This window comes from Delphinapterus leucas, chromosome 7 (assembly GCF_059928025.1).
Source record: "Delphinapterus leucas isolate spDelLeu-1000000601 "Yukka" chromosome 7, BTC_Dleu_Yukka2, whole genome shotgun sequence".
In the NCBI taxonomy this organism is placed as follows: Eukaryota; Metazoa; Chordata; class Mammalia; order Artiodactyla; family Monodontidae; genus Delphinapterus; species Delphinapterus leucas.
The window spans coordinates 54,114,601-54,133,426 of NC_143135.1; the positions used below are offsets into that span (position 1 = coordinate 54,114,601).

At 34.0% G+C, this 18,826-nt stretch overlaps 1 protein-coding gene across 2 annotated transcripts in view; it reads left to right on the forward strand.

Annotated features, from left to right (window-relative positions):
- The window catches only part of ACER3 (alkaline ceramidase 3), a 187,643-nt gene that overhangs the window by 67,356 nt on the left and 101,461 nt on the right, over positions 1-18,826 (forward strand). For both annotated transcript variants that reach the window (XM_089915337.1, XM_022593886.3), the window contains exon 2: positions 5,194-5,304. In XM_089915337.1, coding sequence (XP_089771463.1) covers positions 5,194-5,304 — 111 coding nt within the window. The remainder of the gene's footprint in view (positions 1-5,193; positions 5,305-18,826) is intronic.

The following is an 18,826-nucleotide window of genomic DNA, read 5'->3' on the forward strand; positions in this document are numbered from 1 at the left end:
CTTGTTGGGTCGTGGATATTTTTTGTATTACCATAAATAGGCTTGAATTTTGTTCTAGGATTCAGTTAAGTTACTTGGAAATAGTTTGATCCTTTCAGATTTTGTTCTAGCTTTACTGAGGTATAATTGAAATATAATATTATATAAATTTAAGATGTACAAGCCGTTGATTTGATACACATATTCATAAAATGATTACTTCCATAGCATTAGCTAACACCTCCATCCCGTCACATAATTTCCATTTCTTTTTTGTGTTAAGAACATTTAAGATCTTCTCTCTCAGCAACTTTTAAGTATATAATACAGAATTATTAGCTGTAGTCACCATGCTATTCATTAGATCCCCAGACTTGTTAGTCATGTAACTGGAAGTTTGTATCCTTTGAAAACATCTCCCCCATTTCCCCCACCCTCAGCCCCTGGTAACTGCCACTCTATTCTCTGTTTCTCTGGGTTTGGCTTTTTTAGGTTCCACATATACGTGATATCATATAGTATTTGTCTTGCTCTGGCATATTTCACTGAGCGTAATTCCCTCAAGTTTCATCCAAGTCGTTGCAAACAGCAAGATTTACTTCTTTCTCATGGCTGAAATGATATTCTGTTGTATATATATACCACACCTTCTTTATCCATTCATCTGTTGATGGACACTTAGGTTGTTTCCATATCTTGGCCATTGTGAATAATGCTGCAATGAACATGGGAGTGCAGGTGTCTCTTTGAGGTCCTGTTTCATTTACTTTGGATATATACCAAGAAGTGGGATTGCTGAATAATACGGTAGTTCTATTTTTAATTTTTTGAGGAAACTCCGTACTGTTTTACTTAGTGGCTATACCGTTTTACATCCCACCAACACACGTTTTACAACCCTTTTCTCCACATTCTTGCCAACACTTATCTTTCTTAAAAAATTTATTTTATTGAAGTATAGTTGATTTACAGTATTATGTTAACTTCTGCTTACAGCAAAGTGACTCAGTTATGCATATGTATATATATATATATATATATATATATATATATATACACATATATATATATATATATTCCTTTTCATGTTCTTTTCCATTATGGTTTATCACAGGATATTGAATATAGTTCCCTGTGCTATATAGGGGGACCTTGTTGTTTCTTCATTCTCTATATAATAATTTGCATCTGCTAATCCCAAACTCCCAATCCCTCCCTCCCCCACCACACCTACCCTTTGGCAACCACAAGTCTGTTTTCTGTGTCTGTGAATTTGTTTCTGTTTTGGTAGATAAGTTCATTTTTGTCATATTTTAGATTCCACATATAAGTGATATCATATGGTATTTGTCATTCTCTTTCTGACTTCTCTTAGTATGGTAATCTCTAGGTCCATTCATTTTCCTGCAAATGGCATTATTTCATTCTTTTTTCTGGCTGAGTAGTATTCCATTGTGTATGTGTATCATATCTTCTTTATCCATTCATCTGTCAATGGACATTTAGGCTGTTTCCATGTCTTGGCTATTGTGAATAGTGCTATTATGAATATAGGGGTGCATGTATCTTTTTGAATTATAGTTTTGTCCAGATATATGCCCAGCAGTAGGATCGCTGGATCATATGGCCACTCTATTTTTAGTTTTTTTTTTTATTTTTTAGAAGATGTTGGGGGTAGGAGTTTATTAATTTATTTATTTTTGGTGTGTTGGGTCTTCGTTTCTGTGCGAGGGCTTTCTCTAGTTGTGGCAAGCGGGGGCCACTCTCATCGCGGTGCACGGGCCTCTCACTATCATGGCCTCTCTTGTTGCGGAGCACAGGCTCCAGATGCGCAGGCTCAGTAGTTGTGGCTCACGGGCCTAGTTGCTCTGCGGCATATGGGATCCTCCCAGACCAGGGCTCGAACCCGCATCCCCTGCATTGGCAGGTGGATTCTCAATCATTGCGCCACCAGGGAAGCCCTATTTTTAGTTTTTTGAGGCACCTCCATACTGTTTTCCATAGTGGCTGCACCAGTTTACATGCCCACCAACAGTGTAGGAGGGTTCCCTTTTCTCCACACCCTCTCCAGCATTTGTTATTTGTAGACTTTTCAATGATGGCCATTCTGACCAGTGTGAGATGGTACCTCACTGTAGTTTTGATTTGCATTTCTCTAATAATTAGCGATAAGGTGTGAGATGATATCTCACTGTGGTTTTGATTTGCATTTCCCTGGTGATTAGTGTTGTTGAGCATGTTTTTCATGTGTGCTTAAATCTTTAATCCAGTTTGAGTTCATTTTGTAAAATAGAGGTTCAGTTTCATTCTTCTGTGTGTGGTTATCTAGTTTTCCCAACACTATTTATTGAAGAGACTAACCTTTCCCCAGTGAGTGTTTCTGTGGTATTAGTTTTAATATCCTCTTTCTTTTCTCATTTTATTTATTTGAGTCCTCTTTTTTTGAGTTAGTCTAGCTAAAAGTTTGTCAATTTTGTTTATTTTTTCAAAAAATCGTCTCTTAGTTTCATTATTTCCACTCTGATCTTTATTTCTTTCCTTCTGAATTTGGGCTTAGTTTGTTCTTTTTCTGGCTCTTTGAGGTGTTATGTCAGGTTGTTTATCTGCGATCTTTTTTCTTAATATAGGCATTTATTACTATAAACTTTCCTCTTAGAACTACTTTAGCTGCATCCCATAAGTTCTGGTATGTTGTGTTTCCATTTTCATTTGTTTCAAGATATTTTTTATTTACCTTTTGACTTCTTCTTTCCCGCATTTGTTGTTCAGGAGTGTGTTGTTTAACCTTGACATATTTGTGAGTTTCTAGTTTTCCTCCTATTGTTGATTTTTAGTTTTATGCCATTGTAGTTGGAAAGATACCTTCATATGATTTCAGTTTTCTTAAATTTTCTAACACTTGTTTTGTGACCTGTTATATCATCTGTCCTGGAGAATGTTCTGTGTGTGCTTGAGGAAAATGTGTACTCTGCTGCCTCTTGGATGGAATGTTTTGTATATGTCTGTTAGATCCATTTGGTTTTAAGTGTAGTTGAAATCCAACTTTTCTGTGTTGATTGTCTGTCTGGATGATCTATCCATTGTTGAAAGTGGGGTATTGAATCCCCTACTATTGTTGTATTGTGGTCTATTTCTTCCTTCAGATCTGTTGATATTTGCTTAATATATGTAGGTGCTCTGATTTGGGTGCATATATATTTACAACTGATATATCCTTTTGATGAATTAACCCTTTATTATTACATAATGATCTTCTTTGTCTTGTTACAGTTTTTGGCTTAAAGCCTATTTTGTCTGATATAACTATAGCTACCTTTGCTCTCTTTTGATTTTTACTTCCATAGAATATCTTTTTTAATCCATTAACTTTGAGCCCGTGTATGTCTTTAAAGCTGAAGTAAATCTCTTGTAGCCAGCATGTAGTTGGGTCTTGTTTTTTTATCCTTCCAATCACTGTATGCCTTTTAATTGGAGAATTTAACCCGTTTACATTTAGAGCAATTACTGATAGATAAGGACTTACTAGTTTCATTTTATTAATTGTTTTCTGGCTGTTTTGTAGTTCCTGTATTCCTTTCTTGCTGTTTTCCTTTGTGAATTGATGATTTTCTGTAGTGGTATACTTCAATTCCCTCCCTTTTCATTCCCTCCAGCAACAATCTTTTGTTGTGTCTAATGTAGGTTTTTGCTTTGTGGTTACCATGACGCTTACATAAAACAACTTATAGATATAACTTTTTTCCACACTGATAGCAACCTCGCATACTAAAACTCTACCCTTTGATTACACCCTTTTAGGATTTTGATATCACAATTTACCTGCTTTTTATTTTGTATTTATTAACAAATTATTGTAGCTGTAGTTATTTTTAATACTTTTGTCCTTACATCATTGTACTAGACTTAAGTGATTAATACACCATCATATTACAGTATTACAGTATTCTGAATTTGATTATGCTTAGCTTTACCAGTGTGTTATACATTTTCATATATTTTCATGTTACTAAGTAACATTCTTTCATTTCAGCTGGAAGATCTTAAATATAAGCACTTATAGCTGTAAATTTCCCACTCAGCACTGCTTTTACTACATCCCATTAATTTTGGTATGTTGTGTATTAATTTTAATTCATCTCTTAAGTATTTTCTAATTTGATTGGTGATTTATTCTTTGATACATTGATTGTTTAATAATATTTTGTTTAATTTCCACAGGTTTGTGAATTTTCCAGTTTTCCTTCTGTTATTTATTTCTAACATCATTCTTTTGTGGTTGGAGGAGATATTTTGTATGATAGTTTATATCTGCCTTTTTAAGTCTATTGAGACTTAATTTATGGCCTAACATATGCTGTATCCTGGAAAATGTTCATGTGCACTTGAGAAGAATGTATGTACTGTTGTTGTAGGGCAGAGTGTTTTTTATATGTCCATTAATTGATATTTGTCCTGATATTAGCTCCTATGTTGAAAATCACAAATTTGGAATTTTGAATGTTTTGTGCCACTATATTCCCAGAATAAATGTATAAAATACTACCCAGAATCAATATACAAAATAGTTTAGCCATCTTTTTCCCCATTTTACTATTTATTTCTGCTATTACGGTTTCTATTGTTTCTTTGCTATTCATGTTTCAGCTTTGTTTTTGTAAAGAGAGGATCAAAAATCAGATCAAGATCCGTGGCCTTTTGTGTTTACTAGAAACAGAAACTAGGAACTAAAAACATTGCCACAAAAATTAAAGTTTAAGAAGAGATGAAAAATGCAAGCTTTGATTTGTTGTCATTCCTTTCAAGAGACAAATTTACTCAGTTCTGTATTTTATCTTATCATACTGTTATCCATGGACCACCCTTTCAGTAGCATTGGTGTAAACTGCTTTTTCCAACTCACTTTTTGCTTATCTTTGAGGTTCTTTCTGAGATACTTTTGCTTTTTACCTTGAGAATTTAGAAGTTCCTTTAGTGGATGTTCTGGTTGAAAATTCTTAGTTTCATTTGTCTGAAGGTATCTGTATTTTACTTTGATTTTTGTAAGAAATTTTTGTTGAGTAGAGAACTATTTTCCTTTAGCACCTTGTAAATACCTTTTCATCATCTTTCTAAGAAGACACCTACTTAATTTTTGCTAAGGGCTAACTGTGTACATCTTTATTTAAAGTAGTATTGATTAATCTCATTATCTTCTTGTGTGTTTTTTTTCTATAGGGAATACAGTGAGTAACCTGATTATGATTATACCTCCAATTTTTGGTGCCATTCAGAGTGTTAGAGGTGGACTGGAAAAGCGGTACATTGCTTCCTATTTAGCACTCACAGGTATGTATAACACTTCATCTAAAAAATGATGTGAAAAAAAATGATGTACCATATTCAGACAGACTGTTTTTCTCATTCTTCCCTAAAATTGTTTCTCAATTTTGTGTTGTTTATTATACAACTTGAGCACATTCTGAAACTTCTGAATTAAAACTCCACAAATCTTGCCAATATTTGAACTGTATTTTGAATAAATTAAAAAAAACCAAGATATTTCAAGCATCCAGAAAAGAACAGGGATAATATAACAAATATATCCATGTATCTCACCATCCTTCTTTGTCAGATCTTAACACTTTGCAATATTTGTCTCAGTTCTTACTTTTTCTTTTTTAAAGAAATAAACTACTATAGATAAAGTTGAAACTCCCTTTCTACTCCTGCTTGATTTTATTCCCATCTTCCTCCCAGCTCACCCTGCTAGAGTTAACCTCTATACTGAATTTGATTATCATTTTCTCACATGTTTTTGTATTTATACTATATATGTATGTATCCTTAAAAATATGAAAAATATCATTCACATATTTTAAAACTTTTTGTAAAGGATATTCTACTATATCTGATCTTCTGCAACTTACTCCTATTCCTCTACTTGTCTGTGAGACAGGGACCGCGTCTTAGTTATCTTTGTATCCCTATTGCCTGGCAAGTTAGTGGTTCTCAGTAAATGTTACATGGAGGGATGAGTGAACTTTACCAGAGCCTAAGATGGGAAAATCACTCTTTCATGTCCTTGCATTATCATCATAAAGACAAAAATAGCAAAGAAAGTAGATTCTAGTTTGCTTCTTTTATGTAACTTTCTAAATTAAACACAATTTCTTTTGTTTTAGTTCAAGGTAGATATTATTTACACATGGGCAGAAGGGACCTCTAATTACCACAAAACTGTAAGCTGTAGTATATCATATCAGATTTTATATAATTATATTAGTCATTGCATATGAGAGAGTTTAATTTCTGAATCTGTTTCTCATATGTGTGGTGTTGTGAGGAAGTTACTTCATTCATCTTCAAAAGGAATACTTGTCCACAAACTTAGCCCTTTGCTTTAATTCCTGGGATGTTTTAAGAATGTTTATAAAATACCAACAAATCACAATCAGTAATAACAATAAGAATAAAAAGATTTGAGGGACTTCCAAGTTGCCCTAGGATAATACTGACCTCCTGAGTTAGAATTTGTCCATTCATCCTTCTAGAAAACCATACAGATTAAGAAGGAAAGTAAATAAAACCACACTTAGCCCACATTTTCAGCCTTACTAAGGGAAAAAGAATACCATGAACGTCAAATCATTTTTAAACAAGTAATAAACACCACATTCTAGCAGAACTGTCTTTAATATTTTAGACTTGGGGAGGTTTGAAAAACTATATGGAAAAGAGGAGAGAAGAGTTGAGGGCTTAATCTGACAAAACACCAATAGAAAGAGAAAGCTTCATGATAAATGCAAAATTTCTGAAAACGTTATGAGACCTGGTAAATCATAGTACTTGATAAAGTACACAGTACTTTAAAGTACATAGTAAAGGGCTTGAAAGTGTACAAGACCTAAAGTGGCAGTTTGGGAAAGGTATTACTTCTGGGAAAGAAATAACTAGAAAGAGGAAGATAGCCATTGGAAATGTGTAAGTGTAGGGAAAGAAGGAAGTTAGAGTGAGGAATTAAGATCCTACTGAAACAACACAATTATAAAATACATTAGACCTTTCTCCCTGCACCCTGCCCTGCCACCAAAACAAATAAATGTATATGAAAAAGGACACTAACCGTTACTATTCAGAAGGGGGCAGGCTTGAACTTGAAATCTTTTAAGCCACCCCAAACCTTTACTCTTTCCACAAAGTGGAACCCCCGCAAAATCAGTCTACATCCATGCAAAGCTACTGTAATAAAAAAACAGAAAATGAGAATCAATACCTTTTGGCTCATGGATGTTCTTTCCCCACAACTAATTATAAAGCAGAAAGAAACTGCAGCACAGTACTCCTAACTGAATTAGCCTCAAACCAATAAATGAATAAAAATTTAAAAACTAATAACACCTATAAAAATTAATTTAAAAAATTAAAAGTAATAACAGAAATAGCTTCCTCACCCCTCAAAAGAAATAAAATTAGAATTGATTAAACTTAGGAAAGAAATTAAGCCTGAATTACAATGTGTTGAGTATTTAATAAGGGCTATTTAAGAAAGAGAAACAAGCAAGAGAATGAAAATGAGATAAAGAAATAAAAAGGGTCAGAGAGAAAGTGATTGAAATGGAAGACAGACAAAGAAGATTCAATACAACTGTAATTGGATTCCCTGAGGAAGGAAAATAAAACAATGAAACAGATCTTATATTTAAAATTGTAATTTTCAAATTAATTTGAAAGAAGACTTTTTGGAAATGGAAGAAGACCCAAATCTAGATATTGAAAAGTCCATTTTTGTCTCATAAAACTGACTTGGAATGGTCAACTCTGAAAGAGACTAGTAAAATTACTGGATTTTAAAAATGAAAAAAATCCACACAGCTCCAGGGAAAAAGACCAGAATACTTATAAGGGCAAGAAAATTAGGCTGGCACTAGACCTCATCAGCAACATAAAAAGAAAGGCATCAGTGGAACTGCATTTTTAGTGCAAACCAAAGATTTTATATTCCAACCAAATTGTTTTTCAGTTATCCAGGTTATAGAAAGACAGTTTTAAACATACAAGTACTCATTGAAAACTGTACACATGACTCCTTCCTGATGAATCCATGAGTACTGCTCTCTCTGATTTAGTACCTGCTAGCCAAATGTGGTAATTTAAATTTAAATAAATGAAAATTAAAATGCAAATTTCAGTTCCTCTGTCACACTAGCCACGTTTCAAGTGCTCAGTACCCATATGTGGCTTATGGCTACTGTATTGGGCAGTGCAGATATAGAACATTGCCTTCATCACAGAAAGTTCTACTGACTGCATTGTACTAGAGAATGATGTTCATCCAACTAAGAGAAGACTGGGCAAACTTGGGCAAAATGTCTGATGATGAGCATTTAACACATTTAACTATAGATCTAAGACTAAAACAGATGTAATAAGGACTGAAGAATAGTATATGGACATTATATGGTCTGGTAAAGTAGAGAGAATGCAGTTTTTTAAATGGGAGAAGGAAAGGGCAAAGTAGAATAAGTTCATTGACTATTGCCTATGTAGTAAGTTGAGTATTGAAGAATATGATCTAAAAGTAACAAACTAGATAGTAAAAGGTTAAGAAAAAAAGGGGAGAACTCAGGGTTCTATAAAAGGCATAAGTACAAAAGTAACCCCTAGGCCAAAAAAGCCTCTTTTCTAAATACCAAAAGAATTAAGTACAAAAAAGACATTTCACTTAGAGAAATACATTAAATATAAAGTAATATATGGAACTATTTTAATAAAACAATATGACAGAGTTGAGATTAAACATCAGTCATATGAATCAAAATGAATCAGCTTAACTTAATATCAAAAGAAAAAGATTTTTGAATTTCATCAGCAATTAGGATTGAACTTTATGCTATATACAAAAGACACATCTAAAACTAAAGCAAAGTGATTCAGAAAAGTTAGAAACAAATAATAAGAAAGCAGGGGTAGTGATCCTGATATCATATAAAGTGGAATTCCCTTCAAAAAGCATTGTGTGACAAAGAAGGATGTTTTTAATGTTGAAACCATGATTCAAAGTGAAAATACAAGTTTTTAATAACTCTGTACCAAATAATACAACCACCACTATTATATGGCAGAAACTACAAGAGCTACAAAGAGAAATAGATAGAAACATATGAATAATAGAAGATTTTAATATGCCATACTCAGTACAAGACAGATGAAGTGAACAAAATATATCAATAATATCTGGAAGACCTAAAGAGCATAACCAATAAAATAGATCTTATGGCTTTATGCTGAACTTTACACCCTTATAATAGAGAATATACCTTCTTTTGAAGTATACATAGAACATTGATAAAAACAAAACAGTAAGTTCTATTAAGTAGAAATATTAAAACAACATCCTCTGGTCACAGTGCATCCATGCTAGAAATTAACAACAAATTCAAACCATAAAAAAGCTCTTCCTCTTTGAAATTTTAAATCTTCTGTTAACTCTTGGTTGAAAGGGAAAATAGAAATGGAAATTATAGGAGTCCTAAAATACAGTTGTAACAAAAAGTCTGCATATCAAAATCTATGGGGATTTATATAAAGCAGCCATCAGAGCATAATACATAGGCTTAAACAATTAAATAATAATAAAAGATAAAAACTAAAGGTAAAAATTAATTAAAATCCCAACTCAAAAGGCAAGAAAAAGACTGCAGAATAAACCAAATGAAAGTTTAAGGGAGGAAATTATAAAGATAAAAGCAGAAAGTAACAAGATAGAGAACAGAAGAACGTTCTAATTAATGAATCAAAATCTATTTTTTTTAAGAAAAAGTAGACAACTAGCTAACTTTAGAAAAAAGGAAGCAAACATAAACATTAAAATAAGAAATGACAAAGAGGAAATATCCACTGAATCAAAGGAAAAAAGAATTTAAACCTCTATGTAAATAAATAAATTGGATAATTTCCTAGGAAAATACAATTTGTCAAAATTGACCCCAAAGATAGAAAGCTTTAAACAGACCAATTTCTGTATAGGAAATAGAGTAACTTATTAAGGAATTCCTCCACAAAAGTACTGGGTCCAGATAGTTTCACAGAGAGTTCCAATCAACCTTCAAAGACCTGATAGTCCCAATGCTACATAAATTTTTTCAAGCATAGATAATGAAAGAAAACTTCCAAATTCTTTTTATGAGGCAAACAACATTGCTATGTAAACCTAATAAAAATGCCATAAAAAAGAAAATTAAGGACTAATATTGTGAATGAATATCAGTGCAGATATACTAAGTAAATTATTAGCAAACAAAAAGGAATGATACTTTTTGTAAGTACTACTGATACATGTAACAACATGGATGAACCCTAAAAGCATTATGCCAAGTGAAAGGAACCAAAAGACGCAAAGGACCACAGATTATATGACCCTATTCATATGAAATTTCTAGAAAAGGCAAAATTATAGAGATAAAAACAAATCATTAGTTACTTGGGGTTTAGAGTGGATGTTGACTGCTAATAGGCATAAGGGAACCTTTGGGGGTGATGGAATTATCACAGAACTGGATTGTGATGATGGTAGCACAACTCTTTAAATTTACTAAAACTCCTAAAACTGTACACTTACAATGAGTGAATTTAATGGTATATCTCAGTACTTGTTTAAAAAATAAAAACCAGGAAATGGAGGAATGTGCACACTATCTGAAAGAAGGAGGGATATTTAGTCCTTACATCTCAGAGGTGGTGTTGAAGGAAGAAAGAAAATAGTAGAGCAGGAAAAAAAAAAAAATATATATATATATATATATATATATATATATAAATATGTCAGTGCTAGCATGTATAGGTGCTATAACTCTTCCCTAGTAGAATACAACTACTTTCCTTGTCAGGTAGAATCCAGGCAGCCACTCCTGATTGTTCAAGATAGATGAATCCTATTTGTCACTCTGAGGATTTTCTGTTCTCTCTTAACAAGGATCTGGGTCTTATTAAGAGATTTCCTTTGCATGTTAAAGACCTAAAGTTATTTTTTGATCTTATACAGATACCGATGATTTGAGAAACTATTCCACATACAGTAATCTGCCCTCTTCTAATATTCTTGTGAATATATGGAGGAACATATTTTCTAAATTATTTTTTCCTGTAACCTTCTTCCAACTGAAGAAAGTTGGGGGATATTTTTTAGACAGGTCTCTTTGTATCAGTATCTCTTCATGGAAAGTCATCCTTATAAAGTTCATTCTCTGAAGTTCAGAGAAAGCCCTTGAGCTCAATTTCTTTCTTTTAATGTTTTCCAGTTACATCACTAATATACATTAACAAGTCCTTATCCAAATCCTTGGGACCAGAAGTATTTCTGAACTCAGATTGTTTTTGAATTCTAGAAAGTTAATAGACTGTGTTTGCTATAGTATACTAAGCCCACCACAACCTGGGACAGCACCCTGTAGGTGAACATATCCATATTGCTGCTTAACGTGTGCATATTCACAGTAACTAGGCTAAATAATCACTATAAATAGCCTCATGTCCAGTTAGGTCAGGTTTTGCTGTCAGATGAATTTGTGCCAAACTTAAAGGACAAAACATCTTTCGGTTTTAAAAGATTTTTTGGGAATTGTATTATTAAACAAGATATGTAAATTTATCTCTCTGTTTTCTTCTTTTAAAAAGTAGTAAACAGTAAACAGAATCTAGTTCGACATTAGGGAAATAAAACGGTTTGTGCCCAGAATGGAAGACAATTCAAATTTAGGAGATCCATTCATGCAATTTACTATATTAATTACTTTAAGAAGAAAAACCACATGATTATCTCCATAGATGCTGTGAAAGCCTTTGTCAAAATTCAGCAACCATTTCTGATTTAAAAAGAAAAACTCAAGAAAACAGAAATTCACAAATCCTGTCTTAACGTGCTAGTATACACACATCCGTCCTAAAGCTAGCATTTTACTCAGTGTGGAAGCCCTAGAAGCATTCCTATGAAGGTCAAAACAAGGCAAGTGTGTCTGTCTCCACTGCTATTTAACAAAGTACTGGAGGTATTAATCAGTGCATTTATACCAGAGAAAATGATTAAGGACTGGAAAAGAAGGAAAACTATCTCTCTTTACAGCTGTCATGGTATTCCTGAAAACTCTAGCCTAGAAAATCAGTTATCAAGCAAACAATTATTATTCAAACAATAAAACTATTCAGTTCGGTATTAGGTTTAAAATGATCACAAAAAGCAATAGCCTTCATATATACAAACAATATCCCATTAGATATATAATAGAGAAGAAAATCCCATTTAAAATAACATCCAAAAGGATAAATATCAAAAGATAAGTTTAACAAGATATGTGTAAAACGTATATTAAGAAAACTTAAAACATTTCTGAAAGACATGAAAGGAAACCTGAACAAATGAAAAATTGTTCTTGAATAACTTAAGAAAACTGAAAGATGTCAATTATATCTAATAAATAATACTAATAAAAATACCAATAAGTAGGGGGCTTCCCTGGTGGTACAGTGGTTATGAGTCAGCCTGCCAATGCAGGGGACATGGGTTCGAACTCCGGTCCGGGAAGATCCCACATGCTGCGGAGCAACTAAGCCTGTACGCCACGACTACTCAGCCTGCGCTCTAGAACCCACAAGCCACAACTGCTGAGGCCCGTGAGCCTAGAGACCACGCTCCGCAATAAGAGAAGCCACTGCAATGAGAAGCCCGCACACCACAACGAAGACCCAATGCAGCCAAAAATAAATAAATAATTTTAAAAATCCAATAAGTATTTTTTAATTAAACAAGTTGATACTAAAGTTCATATTAAAATATAAACATGCAAAGATATCTAGGCAGTCTTCAAAAAAGAAGAGCTAGAAGGATGTACTAATCCTCCTATATATTAAAACATACCGCAAAACCTGCCTCAGTAAAATAGTAGAGTACAGATATTTTGATAGATAATACAGTGGAATTTAAAAGAAAAAGCATAAATAGACCCAAATCCATATTAGAGTTTAGTGTATGGTGAAGATGGCATCTCTGAGCATTGGGGCAAAGATGAATATTTTAATAAATGATATTTGGAAACATAAAAAAGATGTATACCCTACATTATACATGTGAATGTGTTCTAAATTGATTAGAGACCTAAATGTAAAAACTGAAATCTTGTGGGACTTCCCTAGTGGCGTGGTGGTTAAGAATCGCCTGCCAATGCAGGGGACATGGGTTGGAGCACTAGTCCGGGAAGATCCCACATGCCGCAGAGCAGCTAATCCCGTGTGCCACAACTACTGAGTCCGCATGCCACAACTACTGAAGCCTACGCGCCTAGAGCCCGTGCTCTGCAACAAAAGAAGCCACCTCAATGAGAAACCCGCTCACCGCAACGAAGAGTAGCCCCCACTCACCGCAACTAGAGAAAGACAGCATGCAGCAACGAAATAGATTTAGACAACGCAGCCAAAAATAGATTTAAAATCTTGCAAGTACTAGAAGAAAGCATGTGAATTATTCTATATTTAGTGTGTGGGAAAGTATTTATAACTATAATTCAAAATCCAGATGTAATGTTGGCTAATTAAATAAAACCTTTGGCATGGCAAAAAATACCATATGCAAAGTCTAAAGCAGAAGACCAAATTGTGAAAATATTTGTGACATACACTAAGGATAGAGGTTTAATATCCCTGATACAAAAATGACTTTTAAATATTGAGGATAAAAAGGACCAAACATCCAATAGAAATAAAGACAGACAGAACATTCTCCAAAAAAGGTACTACAGAATAGCTAGCATATATAAGAAAAGATATCCAGCTACACTGATACATTATTTTTCTTTTATCAGATTGACAAAAAGTGAAACACTTGACAACACACTCTTGGCAAGGCTGTGGGAGAAATAGGGACTCTTCACACATTGCTGGTGAGAATGCAAAATTTTTGTAGGTGAATTTGTCAACATCTAACAAAACTGTATATGCGTTTACCCTTTGACTCAGCAACCGCATTTAAAAAATTTTTCTGTGAAGATATATCTCCTGTAATTCAAAATTAAATGTGCGCAAGATTGTTTATCACAGAATTATTTTTAATTACAAAATAATGTAAGCAACCTAGAAGCCCATATGTTGGAAATTGGTTGAATAAACTGGTGAATCTACACAATGAGTATTATGAAGATAACAGAAAGAGTGAGGAACGTCTCTGAACTGATATGGAGTGATTTCCAGGATTTATTGTTAAGTAAAAGATGCAGCATGTAAAAGTACGCGTGTGTGCGCACGCGCACACACACACACACGGTATATAATTTTTTTTCTTGGAGGAAGAGGGGAAATAAAATATACATACATCTGCTTAGTTTTTCAAAAAGAGACATAGAAAGCATGAACCAGAAAAATAATGGAATTAGTTTCTACAGGGGGTGGGTAGAAAGGCTAGAGGAGGGAGTGACAATTCTCTGAGTAAACCCTTTTGTATTTTTATTTTTGCAACCTTGTTATGATTTCACATATTCAAAGAATATAATTAGATCAACCAGAACAGGAGTTGGGGAAATGAGGAAGACAGACCCTAAAATTGAATACAAAGAAAAACAAATGGCAAAAGACACATCGGATAAAGGACTGTTAATCCAAAATACACACAGAACTTTTTTGTACATAAAATATAAATTTATACTCAATAATAAGGAAACAAACAACCTGATTGAAAAAATGGACCAAAGACCTTAACAGACACCTCATCAAAGAAGATACACAGATGGCAAATAATATGAAAAGTTGTTCCACATCATATGTCATCAGGGAAATGCAAATTAATACCACAATAAGATCCTACTGTACATCTATTAGAATGGCCAAAATTCAGAACACTGACAACACCAAATGCTGGCCAGGATGTGGAGCAACAGGAACTCTTACTCATTGCTGGTGGGAATGTAAAATGGTACAGCCACTTTGGAAGACAGTTCGGCAGTTTCTTACAAAACTAAATGTGTTTTCACCACACTATCCAGCAATCACTCTCCTTGGTGTTCACCCGAAGGAGTTGAAAACTTATGTCTACACAAAAGCAGCTTTATTCGTAAAGCCCAAACTTGGAAGCAACCAAGATGTCCTTCAGTAGGTGGATGGATTAGGAAACTGTGGTACCTCTAGACAATGGAATATTATTCAGTGCCAAAAAGAAGAATGTTATCAAACTGTAAAGACAGGGAGGAACCTTAAATGCATATTACTAAGTGAGAGAAACCAGTCTGAAGAGGCTACATACTGTATGATCCCAACTATATGACATTCTGAAAAAGACAGAACTGTGGAGACAGTTAAAAGATCAGTGGTTGCTAGGTGTTGGGGGGAGAGAGATGATAGGCAGAGGACAGAAGATTTTTAGGATCATGAAACTATTGTGTATGATACTATAATGGTGGATATATTTTCCAAACCCATAGAATAGAAGAGTGAACTGTAATGTAAACTATGGATTTGGGGTGCTAATAATGTGTCAGTGTAGAGTCATCTGTGGTAACAAATGTACCATTCTGGGGGAGTGGTGTTGATAATGGGGGAAGCCAGAGGGTTGGGGGGGTGAGGAGGACAGGCATTATATAGGAAATATATGTACCGTCTGCCTAATTTTGCTGTGAACCTAAACTATTCTAAAAAAAAAAAAAGCCTTAATTTTTTAAATGTATTGTACTCTTTATCAAACAGAGAACATCACCACATAAGAAGAAAGTATTAATCTAGTTAACTTTGAAATGGTTTTCTCATATACCCAATTTGAAAACAGAAAGAGAATTCAGTGAGATATTGAACCTTACTTTACTAACTTTATTTACTGTGTATTTATTTATTTACTTTTTATTGTCAGTAATGGTATGAATATAGCAATTCTGAAGTTATCTTTGCATTTTAGGATTAAGCAAATGAGGAAATATATTGATATTGTTGGGGGCTAGGGTTCTCATGTAGAAGAAGGAGATACAAATTTGGATGGAGGAAGGCAAGGAAGAACCCTGAAAGAACATTGAAATCTGAGGTATCAGCATGATTAAAAATAAAAAAAGATTTCACATGTTCTATCCTCTGAAAGGGTCTGGAAGCAATGAATCTTAAGTAGCAATGAACATACCTAGTGCCCACACCTTGGTTCTAAAAATCTTTCCTCACTAAAAGGAACTAAGGCTTCTTGGAGCAATGCCTCATTTCTGGGATAGGGCAGGGAAAGCGTGAGATGAGTCTGGAACATCTTATCACTCCAGAAAGTAAGAAAGGGCTGAAAAAATGAGGGAATAATGTCAAAATGACACAGAAGACAGTTTGGCCAAACTGAAAAATTGAGCTTCCAAATGGAAAATGACTGTAATGGGTTATGTAACACATGGTATAAGAAAAGAATGCACAAGCTCATACTGATACTAACAAACAAATGGTGTGAGAAGCAGAAAGCTTTTTTTTTAAAGAGTAGAATTGCCAACTAATAAATGTAGACAGAATGATAGGGTTTTTTAAAATCATCATTTTGCAACCATCATCGTAATAATTGATTCAGGAGTCATCAGTGAATGCTAAAAATATTGGGTGAAAATGTTTGGGAACATGATGATTACACAGCCTGAAAGTATCTCCTGATGAATTACTTGCTCATTAGTTACAGATGGAAAAATGGTAACAACACAGAAATCTGGCAGATACCACCTTATTCAAGTAATCAATCCTAACATCATTAATAACAGTATAAACTAACAACTGATTCTTCCTGATGTGATGCACTGAAAAGGAAACAACATCATTTATACAATATGATTGCCAGAAGTGCATGACCTGAACCAAATGATGAGAAAACAATCAGAAAAACCCAGTTTGTGAGGGTTATTTTATAAAACAACCAACGTGTTGTGGGTATTTTTTTTTTTTTTTTTTTTTACAAATGTTAAAGTCATGAAAACAAAGGAAGGCTGAGGAACTGTTCCAGATTAAAAGAGACAGACAACTACATGCAATGTCTTCATTGGATCCTGAATTGGGGCACAAGGAGAAGGTCTAAAAGGCAATATGGGGCAAATCAGCAAAGTTTGAATAATAATGGTTTTTAAGTCTGTCCCTTCTACAAGACTAAGCTTTGCTTCCTGAAAGCAGCTGAGTTCTTACTCTTCTGGATTTCTGGCATTCAGCAATACCTGGTGCAAACCAAATACATGAGGCTGTTTGATGAATGAATGGATACTTTATTTTAAACAACAGGAATTTTTGCTAGGACTTCTTTTTCATGTACTTGTTTGAATTTTTCACTGAGATAAGTCTCCCCACCAAAAAAAAAATTTGTATGTGTGTGTGTGTGTATGAGAGAGATTCACATATGCACACACACACACAGGGAACGAACTTTATCTGGAAACAGATTCGATTAACACATCAAGGACATTTACTGAATACCATATAAGATTTTTCAGTATCTTAATTTTATGACCAAAAATTTATAATAACTACTTAGTTGATACGAACTTTTTGGAGTTGAGGGAGATTTTGCAGAAGGAATTGGAAATTTTGGCATTGTGTAGAAATATATTAGGAACAGATTGTTAGTAATTTATGAGAGTTGTCTTCTGGCTTACAGCCTAGATTTACTAAGAATTTAGTCATTTTTAAATTCATTCAACAAATTTTTACTGAGAATCAGTTATGTGCTAGGTCTAGCTCTCAAACCATTGTTCATTGGAGCTTAGAGTTTAGCAGGGGAAACAGAGATTAATCAAATAATTTTATAATTAAGTATGCACTAACAGTGTGGTAAGTGTTATAAAGAAAAGGTACCAAGTACAATGAAGAAGAATTAGGGAAGTTAAGAGTTACAGACATTACTTTTAAAATATTTTTTCCCATCCCATGTCCTTGAGCAATTGCCAGTTCTTCCAATAAGCCTGATTTCAGTTTAGTCCACCTGCCCAGTTATAGCTGCTTTGGAACCACCCAGTTCCTTTGTCTAATATTTTTCTCTTCCTCTTTGTTTATTTTTATCCCAAATATGCACATTTTATGAAAGGAAGAGATGCTCATAACGCATCAATAGAAGAACCAAAAATGTCTTCTCTGATTATTTTTCTAATAGGCCTCTTAGTAAAACATGCTATTAAAAGGTGGGAGGAGCTTCCCTGGTGGTCCAGTGAGTAAGACTCCATGCTCCCAATGCAGGGGGCCAAGGTTCGATCCCTGGTCAGGGAACTAGATCCCGCACGCACGCCATGACTGAGGGTTCGCATGCCCAACTGAGAGTCCGCACGCTGCAACTAAGAGGTCTGCATGCTGCAACTAAGAAGTCTGCATGCCACAATTAAAGATCCTGCATGCCGCAATGAAGATCCCATGTGCTGCTACTAAGACCTGGGGCAGCCAAAATAAAAAAAAAGGAGGGGGGGATTAAGAACCTAATACTTGTTTTAAGTAAACATTTTTAAAATCAGCAAAATTATTTCTGCTTAAATATAGAGAAGGACGATAAAGAATTCAAATGAATTTAATACTCCTTGTCCCATAATAAAACTAGGAGAATAAATTGAAAAGTAAAGACAAGTTATTTGACGCTAAATTCCGCCTGCCTAGTTGCTATTAGTATTTGACGTTAGGACTCTTAACATTTTCCAAGCTTCATGTGGTATTGGCTTAGTCATTACTTTTTATGAGGTCATAAAATTTGCTGCTAATGTTGGTGGAGTTTAGAGAGATAATAGTAATTGTCATTCATAGGGCATTTATTATATACCAGGCTCTGTGGGAAGTACATTAAATTATATTATTATGTCATTTAAAATTCTCTACAATCTATGAGGAACTCTTCGACTTCATTTTATAAAGGTAATAT